Source organism: Argiope bruennichi, chromosome 6 (assembly GCF_947563725.1).
Source record: "Argiope bruennichi chromosome 6, qqArgBrue1.1, whole genome shotgun sequence".
Taxonomy (NCBI): domain Eukaryota; kingdom Metazoa; phylum Arthropoda; class Arachnida; order Araneae; family Araneidae; genus Argiope; species Argiope bruennichi.
Window position 1 is genome coordinate 11814508 of NC_079156.1, and position 14846 is coordinate 11829353.

General features: G+C 32.6%; 1 protein-coding gene across 5 annotated transcripts in view; it reads right to left on the reverse strand.

Moving 5' to 3' along the window:
• LOC129972515 (protein unc-13 homolog B-like) overlaps positions 1 to 14846 on the reverse strand; it is a 496213-nt gene that overhangs the window by 13606 nt on the left and 467761 nt on the right. For 4 of the 5 annotated variants that reach the window (XM_056086676.1, XM_056086675.1, XM_056086673.1 and 1 more), the window contains 8 exons: positions 14723 to 14819; positions 12784 to 12927; positions 11337 to 11414; positions 9680 to 9757; positions 9507 to 9595; positions 4738 to 4954; positions 1865 to 1933; positions 1092 to 1196 (listed from right to left, as the gene is read on the reverse strand). In XM_056086676.1, the coding sequence (XP_055942651.1) occupies positions 1092 to 1196; positions 1865 to 1933; positions 4738 to 4954; positions 9507 to 9595; positions 9680 to 9757; positions 11337 to 11414; positions 12784 to 12927; positions 14723 to 14819 (877 nt within the window). The remainder of the gene's footprint in view (positions 1 to 1091; positions 1197 to 1864; positions 1934 to 4737; positions 4955 to 9506; positions 9596 to 9679; positions 9758 to 11336; positions 11415 to 12783; positions 12928 to 14722; positions 14820 to 14846) is intronic. The other variant, XM_056086674.1, reaches the window with a different exon arrangement.

Consider the following 14846-nt stretch of genomic DNA (forward strand, 5'->3'; position numbering starts at 1 on the left):
AAATTACCATTAAATGGATAATGGAATTAATTCTAAACAAGATATCATTTCAGTCATTTAAAATTTTGATCAATTTTATTAAATAAAGGCAGATTTTTAATATAAAAAATACGAAAAGAAAACACAGAGGTGTACGTTCAATTTCAAATGTTACTCTATTTTATAAAATAAATCAGTAAAATGCAGGATTTTAGAATAGTTTTCAAACAAAAGACAAACGCTTTTGAGTGAGAATTAAAATATCAGCACAATTAAGTTTGTAAATAAATTTCAAAGACTAATTCCTTATTCTAGGTCGAGAGGGAATCTAAAAGATGATGCTGTAGTTATTTCTTGCGTGGGACCCAATGAAGCAGAGAAGCGAAAGAGGGCATAGACTAATTCCTAACAATAACTTTTTCTTCACAGCATCTTTTACATTGAGAACAGCGTACGCCAACATTAAGACGTGTTGGCGTTATTAAAGCGTGATGTCGGGTACTTCTCGCAAACGAAGTGCTCAACGGAATCTATTTAAAAATGCGCACCAAACATTCCATCACTTCATCTGTTGGGTGGAATTTTATGTTCACAATGCAAGCTTCGCCGTGAAGAAAAAGTTGTCAGCAATGATGAGGGGGAACAATTTAAGTTTCATGTAAGTACTTTCACATATCACATGTAGCTATATATATATATATATATATAATTCTTGCTTTGTAATCCTTTAATTACATCATCAAGTTTTATGATGTGTTCCTGAATGTCTTTCAATTAAATAGGTACAAACTAACTAATATAACATTTTATTTTTAATAGCAGAAACAAAGATGTAAGTGAGGATGCGCAAAGAGCAAATTGTGGCCCATAGAAATTAGAATAACCCATAGAAACATTTCAAATTTTTATTTAAAAAAATAAATAAATAAATTTGACATAAAACAAAGTAAAATCAGAAGAAAAGAAACTGAAAACTTGAAACCAACGAAATACAGTAAAGCAAAAAGTGTTGTAAGAAAGAGTTTGGGCATCGAAATTGAAATTGCTCCTCCATTCGATAAATCGGGGAGTTGCCCGAAAGAATAAGAAGCGGCCAAGTAAGCAGATCGTACCATGACGCCGAGGGCTGAAGGCAGCTTTGTGGTCGCTGTCACGTGGTTCCTCAACAGGCGACCCATATCTTCTATTTTGGCATTGGGAAGGTTTGGGAGTATCACCTGCAAGAGAAGAGACAGTGGTTACTCGCCAGAGAGAAAAAGCAAAGCACAGAGCGCATTAAGCAATCAGTCTCCTAAAAAGCATTCCAGGATCCGTTAGAGTGCAAGCTTGTCAGAGAAAGCAGGCGAATTTTCGGAGATAAAAATTTATTACGTTCGCAAGCTGATATTTGGTATTTATACAGCAACAGAAACTTGATGAGCATGAGACTTGATTTTATATTATCGTCCCTTCATTCCATTTTATTTTATAAAGAAGCACGAAAACACAATATTTTGTTTCCACGGCAGCCTGGCTATTAATACACCATATCCTCTCTGACCAATCACTATTATTAATTCTCGGATTCAGAAACCCTCTACTCCATTGCAAATGTGTCAATAAGCATTTATTTCATCAAAAAAGGGGTGGGAAGAGAGATGAAAAGAGGTGATGTTTACTTTTAGCAATAGGGGGAATTCAGATTATTAGCTGAATTAGGAAGTCTAATAACTGCTCATTTTTCTACGCGCCACCCCTTAGCGAAGTACATCGTAGAAAAGCGCTTGTGATTGAAACGGATAGTATGCCACTCTATATTTCTACTGTCACAAGCAAAAAGCCCGGCTCCCCTCTGAACGCATACCAGAATGCATTGACTTTGTAAAAGAATGACTAGCAGACTCACATTCTTTTCAGATATGGGAGGTAACACAACAATTTTTTCCATGGTAGTTATCACAATCTTCCATAGTTCCTGTTAAAAAGGAGGAAAATATATAATATAGTTATAATCATATATAAGTATAAACATAGGAAATGCATCAATAAAATAGTGATTAGAATAGAGTTTATAAATGAACGATTTCAAATTACTTAGAAAAATCTAGTACTTTAAAATAATAAAAAAAATCAGTGCAAGTTGTCGTATGCACAATTATTCTAAAAACCATAAGTGGCTCGTCTTTTAAGGCTGCACGCTCTCTAATATTATTTTTAAAATCTGTTTTCTTTCATTTTTATTTTTATTTAGGGGTTTTTTTTCCCTCTACGCGTTTGATACAACGAAAAAAATAAAACTAATCAAATTAAATGAATCAAAATTAAAAAAGAAGAAAGGCAGAAAGCGAATCAATAAATATGCGATGTCCAAACATGAGATAGTACCAAAATTTGTCTTCAAAAGTTCAAAACTTCCTCTCCTATGATTACTGAAGATTGCTAATTGAACGATGATTCGGCAAAACTTTTTACAACTTGGATTTGGCACTCAGCCAGCTGTTCTCTCATATCCGCGGCAAAATTCGCTCTCCTTATTTATTACTAGCCGCCTTTGGCGACCAGCCGGTTCGCTAATCTTAATGTTCGTTAAAATTTTAATAATTAAATATTTTATGCAATTCCAACTTTAATAGATTCTTCAGCAAAATATTTTAAAACTTCAAATTTTGATAGTCATATAATTCACTCATAATATTATAAAGGCCTTCAGTCATAACGTGATATGTATCTAATTTTCTGTTACCCCTCGTAGAATTTATACTTTAAATTAAAGTGTAAATGATTAATCTGCAATTAATATAATAATATTTTTTACTGAAACAAAGCATTTTTTTTAATAATATGATTACTGATAATAGAGTCACTGAGCGTTTAAACTTTATGGGCACTAAAGAATATCTTTCTTAATTTATGTAATATCTCAAGAATTTGTTAACAAAATTTTCTCAGATTCATCATGAACAGATCGATTCATTAACAATGTTTAATTTTAAATGCATCAAACACTAAGAAAATAAAATGAATCGTTTAAAATAATCGGTCTAAAACAGGTTTAAAAACACTACTTAGAAAACGATGTACTTAAAACTATAAGCATATACAAAAAATATATAACTAACATAAATACAATTTACTTACAAAAGCATGCAACTAACCTAAAAATAATTTAAATCATCCGTTGATAGTGGTTGTCATGACAACAATCAGAACAATGCGCATGCGTGAATTTTCTTCGCCAGTTAGGTAACGCAAATGCGTGAATTTTTCTACGCCAGTTGGGAAAACGCTATGCAGATTATACATTTTTAATTTCCTTTATTCTGTGTTATTTTAATTCAAAAGTATTTCAGAATGAATCTGAAACATGGATTAATTAACAATGTTTAATTTTAAATGCATAAAACATTAAGCAAATAAACAGAATCGTTTGAAATAATCCGCCGAAAAATGTTAACCCTAGCCTCATTACTGTTGGAAGAAAAAAAAAACTGAAGCTTCACTCATTTGGCGGTGGGAAAAATGGAAGATTATTTTGGCGGGAAAGTTAGTTTTTAATTAATAATTAAAATTTCAAAAAAAGGGACCCCAGGTGCACATTCCCGACCTCTAAGGTATACATGTACCAAATTTGGTAACTGTATGTCAAATGACCTGGCCTGTAGAGCGCCAACACACACACACACACACACACACACACACACACACACACACACACACACACACACACACACACACACACACACACACACACTTTGAGCTTCATTATAAGTATAGATTATTTTTTTTTCCGTTTTCTCTCATTCGCCGATTTATGACTTAATTCTTCCATATTTTCCCAACAGAATCACATTTAGTTCAATATTTTTGATTTTCTTTTGTTAGAACCCCCCCTCCCCCGAAAAAAAAATAATTGTGTCAATAAATTGTTTAAAACATAATTTGGATAATAATGATTAAATCTTAATATTCTCAAAGAAAAATTATTTTTTAAAAACTGTAAGTCAATTCTAAGATTTTGAGGGAAAAAAAAAAAAAAAATGCAACTCTACTCGTTTCTCATCTGACGAACCACCACTGTCAGAAATTTTAAGAATTAGCCATTTTCAGTAACTGATTTTGAATTAGTTTCAATTTTCTACAATTTATTGATAATGAGGTGAGAACTGAGCGAGTTTACGTTGATGCGTTGTTTACGAGTCAGAGAATGTATACCTTTCGACAGTTTCCATTTTTATACAATATTTTTTCCAGTCATCTCTGAATCATTTGATATAAGAATAGTGAACCTGGGAAATCTATTTATCTTGCAATCATCATTATTTTGGCGAAATGATCCCGAGAATCCGGGTTATTGACCTGTGATTTCATTCAAATAATTCCCGCTAATTACCCAGACAAATTAATCCGCATCATTCCGAAAAGTAATTTGTTTCATTATTATACGTATGTGAATATAAAGATTCCTTTTATTCACATTTTACCTACAACCATTTTAGAAATCTCAAATGGTTGTAGGTCTGTTATTATTCCTACAAATGAATATAAAAGCTTTTGCTATTATATGGCTTTAATAATAATCATTATCCAACAAGAATATGAAAATGATGGTAGTCGGACTGGACATAGAAGCGATGACGGTTAATATTTTAATATTGCTTTTGATTTGACAACAACATAAATAGATTGATGATGTGCCATCTGTAAAAATATTGATTTTAGAAAAGGTTCGGCCTGCAGTGAGATTAATAACATTACGAACCAGTTGAAAAGAGAACTCACCTTGAGCAAGCGCTTCAAGACTGTGCGTTCGCAAACCTGATAGAACATTGACAGTTTCCCGTCCAAAATGTCCATGAGAGGGTGCAACACATGGTCTGCTTCGGCCATCACCTCATTGCGCTGCGACACCTGCGTCATGGACACTTGACCTGTACCCTTCACTGCCGACAGCAGAGCACTCAGTTCCTGCATACTCTGGCGGATGGTGCCTTCCAGACTGAAAAAAAAAAAAAAGGGTATTCAATAGTAGGTATCAGAGGCGCATTTAAAATTTCGGACACTAATATAAAGTAAATTTAAAAACAACAAGTTTTTAATAAAAGGAAAAATGCAGCACCATTTATTCTTATCTAAGAACTAATAGTCAACTTTTAAAATATTGATATGAAAGAAAAACAAAGTTAGTATAATTTAAAATTTCTTTTGTAATTTTAAAAAGCTTGTCAAACAAGGCTTCATCTTCTTTCGACAGTTTTTAATGTATGCATACGATACATTAAGAACCCTATTTGTTACCATGCATATGGTTTTAAAGTTGATACCAACAGATGTCAAAGGATGATTTATAAAAAAAGTATACAGTTTCATTGTACTAATATAAATCAAGAACAATGTAAAATGCTATATGTCATCTGTAATAGAATTATATGGGATTATTTTTTGTTAGAGATAGTAGCAGATGTTCTATGTGTGACTTCTTAGAAGGGAACGTACACTTTCTTTCTGGACACAGCACAGAACAAATTTACTTTAAGGGGATATCGTATGTGTTGCACTGTGGATTTTTGATTCTCTCTTACCCAAAAGGAAACATTGTCCTTGTGTACCTTCCTCCTGATTGAATTGTTGTTTCATCAATGAAAACGATGTGATCGGCAAAATCATCATTTTTATAATGAAGCTGCATATAGACACAAAATTCAAAACGCTCTTGTTTGTCAAAGTATTTCAGATTTTGCAACACCTGTAGTTCGTAAGGAATCATTTTCAGCTTCTTTCTCAAAATTCTCCAGAAGATGAGCTGAGAAATGTGCATTTCACGGCCCACCCTCTACGTTTATTTTTCCGGGCTTCGTTGAATGACGATTTCTTGTGATACCGTCAGTCCTCCAGGATTTATACCTTTGCATAAACAGCCCGTAGTTTAAAATTTTTTATGCCATTGATAGATAGATTTTCTAATTAGAGCTTCTTTTCCGAATTGTGATCGAATATGCAATTGCACAAGAGTTGTGGATTACATCTTCTACATTGAAGAACACAAAATGCCTCCTCCACTGCAGACGCCGCCATTTCGACTGACTACTGCCTGTGTGATTTCTGCCAAAGGCGCGACACAATATTTAACAGTATATCTACCTTAAGATCCGCAAAAGTGGTTCGTGTCCTTGCCTGTTACTGTTTTGCAGTCATCTAGAAAGTGTATACTTCTTTATGAATCACTCTGTATTTTTAAACAACGAATACCATTAAGAAGGAAACTACAGGAAAGATATTAAAATGCGTATGAACATTTCTTTCCTGAGAATGCTTTCAAAATTGCGAATTCAAGTAAGTAGAAAAATTTATTTTTAAGATTTAAAAGTGAATGGTATTCTAATTTCTCTCTACATATTAGGTTGCAAAATCACGAAAACGACTTGCGATTAAAATCGGAGATTAGTCATTTGCTGATTACAAATTCTGATTTACTCTTTTAGTGTTCTCTGTTTCACTCCTAGACTATAGACCAGTGGTTCTTAACCTTTTTAAGCCGCGACCGAAATTTGAGAAATATGTTCATGTCGCGACCCAAAAAAAAGTCAAAATTTTTTCATTGCTTTATTTTAGATCGTATATTTAAAAAATATTCAATCCTACGATGATGATTTTTTTTAACTTACAAATTTTTTATTTATTTTTTTAATAATAAAGATAAACAAAAGTACTTTTCGATCCAAGGAAAATTTAATTAATAATCAAGTGTTTTTAATAATTTTTATTGACCAAATTAAAATATATTTATAACTTTTTGAAAATAGTTGACATTTTAACAGTTAACTTAATTTAACTTATTCCTAAAAAAAAAAAAAAGAAATATCAATACATATGTTAAGTCTTTTAAATTTCAAATGCAAGTCGTACAGTTTTAATGAGAACCTTGTGCTTGAATACATTTTGAAAGATCTTCAAACCTCGGTTGAATGCTTGTCAAGGAGCACCTTATATCTATTTCAAGATTTAACTTGTTCCGGAAATTGTTTTTGATTACACACAGAGCCGAAAAACCATCCTCACACATATATGTTGTTGAAAAGGGCAATAATACTTTTAGGGCTTCTTTAACAATTATTGGCTTTTCGGTTTTTAATTTTAACCAGAAAGCACATAAAGATTCAGTGTTTTTGTAGAAATTGTATCGAAGTGCTTGGTCACTTTGTATTTCTATTAATTGTTCTTGAAATTGATCAATATTAACAAATTCCTCATGCAAATCACTTACATCAAAATTAAATGGCATTCGAACCCAATTATATTTGAAAACATCGTCTGCAGGGAAATATCGATCAAAGTCTGCTATTAGTTTTTCTAAATGATTAATAATAATTTTCTGTATTTCAAAATCTGTGATATCAATATTATTGTCTTCAACAAGTAAATTAAGAGTCGGGAATGAAGCAAGTTTCTTTACTTTAACCTTATTTCTCCATAATTTGAGTTTATTTTTAAAACATGTAATTTTTTCAGTTAATTCAATAATAGTATGATTACTTCCTTGCATAGACGTATTTAGATTATTTATTTCAAATAAAATATTCGACAAATAAGCAACTTGAGTAATCCACTTCAACTCGGAGAATTTAGATGCTAATGGGTGTTTTTTTTCTCTCAAAAATAATTCGACTTCTGTCCGTAATGATAATACTCTTTGAACAACTTTGCCCCGAGACAGCCATCTAACTTCAGAATAATATAATAAATGTTCGTATTTTGCACCAAATTCGAAACACAGTTCGCGGAAAATTCTACAGTTAAGAGCTCTTGATTTGATAAAATTGACTACCCCAACAATTTCATCCATAACGATACATAATTCGGGTGATAATTTTTTTGAAGCAAGATTTTGTCTATGTAACAAACAATGAATCGATATAATTTGTGGATTCATTTGTTTTGCTCTTGTCGAAAATCCCTTTCGAGATGCTGTCATGGCAGTTGCACCGTCGGTGCAAATACTGAAACACTGATTCCAGTTTAATCCTTCTTCTTTAAAAAACGAATCGACCATAAGAAAAATATCTTCACCTCTAGTTGTTGTTGACATTGGTTTGCAAAATAAAATGTCCTCCTGTATATCTGTTAAACCTGGATACCGCACGTAAACCATGAGTTGAGCATCTTTACTTACATCAGTCGTTTCATCCAGTTGAATACTAAATAAACCAGCAATGTTTATAGCAGAAATAAGTTGATTCTTAATATCAAATGACATATCATTAATTCGTAAACGAATTGTATCATTTGATAATGGTATCTTTTGTAATTCCTTTGAACTTTATCTCCGCACATGATACGTGCCATGTCAATGGCAGCATGTTTTATAAGTTTTTCAGCAATATTATAGGGTTTCTTTTGTCTTGCAATATGCCAAGCCACATGAAAAGAAGCAAGTGTAGCTTGTTTGGCAGAATTTATAAAACCACTACTACTTGGTGCATCCAAACGCTGTCTTTTTAAATGGGCTTCTTTTCTTTCGAAAAAAGTACGATCTTTTCCCTCAAAGGAAAAATTTTTATGTTTTGCATCAAAATGTCTTTTAAGTTTGTTCGGTTTCATCGATTCATTACTTAATATTTCACTGCACAACACGCATTGCGGCTTGTTCACTCCTCGATCATAAATGCAAGTAAAACCTAATTCTAAAAATGCTTCCTTGTATTCACGTTTTGCCATTATTAGGGTGATTACAATTTTACAATACGCACTGCAGCTTGATCACTCCACTATTAATAATAAGACAAAATTTGCTTCTAAAATGCTTGTATTCACGTTTCCCTGTTATTCACAACACAATACGCAGAAACGAGTTTTTGACAGAGAGCTTAATAAGTCTGCGAGCACGCAAAGCAATGGCATTACCAACACCTCCTATACTCTGTTTCACCCCAACTTGGCAGTATTGTAAAAGGCAGAAAATGTGACGCCCCGCACTGGGAAAGAGTTCCCCATCCATCCGGTCTCCAAGGTCAAATATTTGGCGCGCTTCTCTTGTACGCCCACGCCAGCTTTGCTCCGGAAAGCCATTCGCGAAGAGTGGTAAAACCGAAACATTGTATTAGGGAATAACTCTTCTAGGAGGTGTTGGTATTACTTATTATTTGGTGTATTACTAACTTTTTTGGTTCGACTCAGCGCGACCCAAGAAATATGCTTCGCGACCCAATTTGGGTTAAGAACCGCTGATAGGAGTCTTAGTCCTTCATTTACCCCGTCCCGTATTTACTCTATACAGGAATGCAGTAAATGAAGAATTTGTATAATAGACATAGTATTTTTTGAACATTCTAGCCACTTTTAAAATTATTCACGGTTATTTATTAGAGCATTTTAATGCATGATTTCGAATTTAATACCGTGTTTTTTTTATACATTAAATATATTAAAATTATACGTCAAACAAATAATTCCAGTGTCCTACCTTAAACTAGTTGAATCTATAATTTATCAGAATAATTAAAAACATTAAACACTGAAAAAATAACGAGATTAAAGGAGCCATTATAAATTACCTCTTGGAAAAGACGACACTCAAGTCATCCAATACAGTGTTCAGCTGCTGTTGCAGATCATTCAAAATTCCAGCTGCCTCCTCGTCCAGCTAAATGGGATAGAAACTATCAGGAATAGCTCAAAAATGAAATGAAATCAAAAACCGAAGGGAAGAAACATAGTTGAGATTTACTTTTTCGCCGCCCATCGATTCGAACATCTTCTCCAACTGAACTCGCAGTTGTTGAATGTTGTTCATCAATATGCAAGCCTACAAGAAGAAAAAGACAAAACTATAAGTTCCATTCCTACAGTTTGTTAAAAACAATGTTTTGCGTAAATTTGATTCCAAACAAATTCAAAAGTGAAACAAATTAATAAATGGAATATTTTGAAGAAATCTTTTTTGAATTGTTTAAGAAAAATATGATTACTTTTCTTATTAAATCATTGACAGTGTTATTCGGACGGACGGAAAAAATTGATGGAGACATATTGCAATAAAATATTTAGTAATTTCCTTTAAGAATCCTTTTTAGAAGTCCTCAAAACTACTTACAGAGTTGAACATCGACAGCAAATAAAATTCGCTTACATCATGTAACATCATCATTAATGGCATCAGTAATGTCACAATCAGGTGATTGTGAATGATCAATGTAGATAACACTAGCTCCAATAATCTGGCACTGTGCCGAACTTATATTTTAAGCAAATGTATAGAAGGGATGTAAGAAATCTGCGGCAACAATTTTTTTTTTTCTTTGTGTGTCATAAAGCAAAAGGGAACGAAAAAGTTTTTCAAACTTGCTTTTAACATTCCTGAACAATGATAATTCGTAGAAAAGGTTTTAAGCTTATAATCCAAGAAAATTTTTATAACAAGATGGCTTACAGGGTTTTGAACAAAATTAAAAAAAATAAGGGACAAATATTTTAAATAGAATAACTGACATTCAAAAAATATCGGTATCTTATTTATATTATTATATAATACATAATAGATAACATATTATTATATATTGTAATATATAACAGATAACATATTATTAATTATTATATAATGTATTATATAATTATATAATATATTATTTAGATAACATTAATTCTTATAACGTACTGGAATACGAATTAAATAGAAAACGAACTAATATAAAATTTAACATTTTAATTAAAACTTTAATAAGAGAACTATTGCAAAAAAAATTTATTAATAAGCCACTAAATATTTCTTCTTGAGATAAGGTTTCCGAAATTAAAAGTGCCTGAGCGGTTTATTATTAAATATATTATTTTATATAATTAATCGGAAAATTTTAAATTCAGTGCTTCAATTATTGAATTAAAACGAATAGAGAGAGTGAATAAATTCCGTTTAGTAAAAAAATAAAATAAATTAACATATCATTAAAGTAGTACTTTGCCTCTTATAATTCATGTTAAGATTAGATATATTGCAATAAAAATTACTCATTCCTAATTAAAAGTATAAATTTTCAATAGTTCAATAAAATTTAAATCTATATTTTGCTCTCAAAAAATAAAAATGCATTAAACATTGTAGATGAATCAGAAGACAGTTCGCGCTTTCTTTTGTGTGCCCCCCCCCCCAAGGTTTGTACATTCACCAACCTCCTCAAGGTTATATAAATAACCTTATGATCTGACGCCAGTGTATTAATATTTAATTACTTTGATTTAAGTAGATATTCTATTTATCTGCACAGAATTTTAAAAATACAGAAAGGGTTAAAAATAACAGATATTACAAAAAAAAAAAAAAAAAGGAATGTAAATATAAACTTATTTGTTTGCAATAATTCATGATCACAAACACACAAAATACTTACTGTTTTTTCTTGGCTGATAAAGTTTGGAAATTCCTTTTTAACAATGTCAGCGTAAGCCGTCAGAACTTTTACTATCGTCTGAAAAACAAAAAAAGGTTTTACTATAACGGAAACAAAAAATCCACTCATCGAGCCATCTTACGACTCACAAATATACAAAATGCATTTTTATCAAAAATATTTGCGCATCAGATAGGCACACTTCTTTATGTAGTTTTTTAAAGGATTTTTTGTTGTTGTTAATTTAACGAAATTTAATACACTTGCTGAATAACTATTTTCAGTAAGTGCATTAAATTTACTTAGAAAAATGTTAGGGAAAAAGAACGTTTTTTTTTTCTTTGGATTTTGATCTAACCCACTCTCTATGCTTCCTGACATCTCTGTTTAATTTAAAGAGACTTTGTCGAAGACTTAAAAAAATGAAATTCGGTCACTTTAGTGGTTTGATTACATTTATGCCACAAGTGTAAAATATGAATTTGTTGTAGCAAAGGAATTTATTTTTATAATGAGACCATGATAGTTTTCATAAAATGAAGCATTAAATATATTTAGAGGTGTAAATTATCAAAAATAATTTTGCGATGGGTGAGAGATTAAAAAAATATCATTCCTCCCCCCCCCTATATAACAGAAATTGCCATTTTGTAGTCAAGGAACTTTTCTCGGCCATGAAATCAAGAAAAAAAAATGTTCAATTGCGATTGCCTCTGAGTAAGTTCTCCATCATATCAGCTTTAGAAGCAAAAAAAAAAAAAAAAAAAAAAAAGCCTTTTTTTGTGTTTTATTAAAATTTTTGTTTAAAACAGCCTCTTTATAATTCCTATATTATTTCATTCTTTAAAATAATCTAATTAATCTGTGGAACAATTTAGATGCATTGATCGACTTCTAAGTTATATGCAATTATTTATTATTAAGTTATAAAAATACTTTATATATAATTATTTAATTTTAATTTTACTGCACCCTCCTTACAATAACTTTTTAAAAATGGAGGAGGGATGCTGTTTGCCCTGGTCGCTATTTTATATAGATATGCCTCTGTATGCCATATTTATGAGTGAAGATAAAGTGTTTGTGGCAATATATTTAAACTGTTGATGATGTCGTGTCCGAGTTACCACAGAAAGGGGAGGCAATAGCTTCTGAGGGCAAAGACTCCTGAGCACCCGAGGGCAGAGGTCTGACTTCTAGCTCATATGAAGATGAAAGTCACACATTCGCTTGCACAACCCCTTTTTACAGGGGGGCACATTCACACACCTCACAGATAGAACACAGATGAAGAACAACCATGCCTGAACCGGGATTCGAACCCGGGACGCACAGATCACGTGGAAGATGCGCTACTCCTATGCAAGGACGCCGGCATTTAAACTGTTTGCTTATGAAAAAAAAACATTAAGAAAATATGTTAAAGAATCAATATCTTTCTCCCAACCTTGGCGAATCTCTTCATGTATCGTTTGACGAGTTCGGGGTCCGGACATTCGAGCTTGCTGATGACGTCGAAGCACTGCGTCAGTTGAGTGAACACATCCACCACCGAGTTGGAGAAGAGGGCGTGCTCCGAACTTTGCTGGAACTGGGGGAAAAAGAGAGAAGAACCATTTCAGAATACATATTTTTTTTCTAAGTCATTTTTGCTAATAATTTCCATTATGGATAACACTAAAACACTTATTAAACACAGAAAAATTTCCTTTACTACAGAAACTATGCATACACATATTCCCAAAATCCTTTTGATAAAGTAAGTAGTGAGAAATAATAAAACTATCCCTTCGGGTGTAATACAGAGTGATTCAAAAGTCCGTTCACATTTGAAAATTCAATTATTCACGGAATAAGGTAGGTAGAGAGGTAAAAAGTGACACTCATGCTACAAATGACAAGGGGTTTTATTGAAAAAAAAAGTGCGAAAGATGGGGGAAGTGGGTGATTGTTTGTCTAAAGTGTTATGAATCGACGAAGTCCATTTCACACTTGGAGGGTCTGTCAACTCCCACAATTGCAGAATTTGAGTTACAGAAAATCCTAGAAATGTCATCGTGGAAACCTCATTGCATGGCGTTGGCTGTGAGGTTACCTGAAGTCACAAGTCCACCACGATCATCCAAACTCATTAGGGATGCTAAAAGACAACATACGACGACAATTTCTTACCACATGTAAAGATATGCTGTACAGTGAGTGCTGTTCACAACATTATTCCTCAGCTACAGGTATTGTTGAATGACGGTCGACATGAACATTTGTTATAAAGAACATATTTACTAAGAAACTATTCTTATGCTCATTATTGCTTTTGTTATCATATGAAGCTTCATCTACTGGCCGTTTTTTTTGCATATTCTTGATGTCAGCAAAACCCCATGTCATTTCAAGCATGCGTGTCCAGTGTTACCTCTTTATCTACATTATTCGGTAAATTATTGATTTCTTAAATGTTTACGGACTTTTGAATCAACCGGTATCAAATTCTTTGATGCGATTCAGATAGGGTGGTAGCTGGAATTTATTAACATTCGTGCAGATTCAAACATATGGTATAGAAGTTCGAAACAGTTTAGCGAAAGAGGTGCCAATTCAATTGTTGTTATAATCTGACATCAAAGCAGAATTGGAAATTCCATATGCATGTATGCATTTTCAAAAAGGTCATTAACTGTGTCGATTTGATGGAGAAATATATATCCCGTTGGAGTACTTTAGGTGGGCGTACACTCGTCCAGTTATAAGACGGCCAGTAAGCAGCGCATGCGTAGAAAGGCTGAAAAATGCAATTCGGTCCATGGCAAGTACTTGCCAGACGGGACAACAACATGCTGCTGTATTGTATTTTTTTTTTTTTTCTTATTGCGCTTATTCTTAGAATTTGGCGGGTTTTTTTTTTGAGTGAAAAAATTGATCACTTATCATAGATTCAGACATTTTTTACTCTTTGTTCTTTTTGATGCAAGTTTGCGTTTTTTTTTTTTACTTTATTTACCATTTCTTTCTATAATTTCCAAATTTAGGGATATTGGCCTTTTCTTTTTATTTTACCTTGTTTCTTTGTGTAAATATCCAAAATTTTAATGCGATACGTGAAAAAGAAAAGTTCAGGGACGGCCAAGCATGGAATTCCTGAATCTATCCTATATAATCGTAGCAAACAAAAATCAGATCCTTTCTGAGCATGCATTTTCTTACTAGCCGTCTTATAACCGGCCAACCTTAAGAGACGATTGCTGTCTAAACAGTAAAACAGCTCTGAGCGTTTTACTGTTTGTCAACATGATTGCAAGTCGAATTTCTTACTCATTAATATTTAAAAACAAACTGAGGTTGAAAACTCTAAAAAAAATAAATAAATAAATAAAAGGAGCCCTCCTTACCCCGTCCTTCTTATCCCTCAGGAAGGCACTGTTGAGGTATTCGAGAGAGACGTCGTCGTTCTCATTCAGCCACTGCATCACGAAGGGTTCATACCACCTGGCGGAACAACAATCTATTAACAAC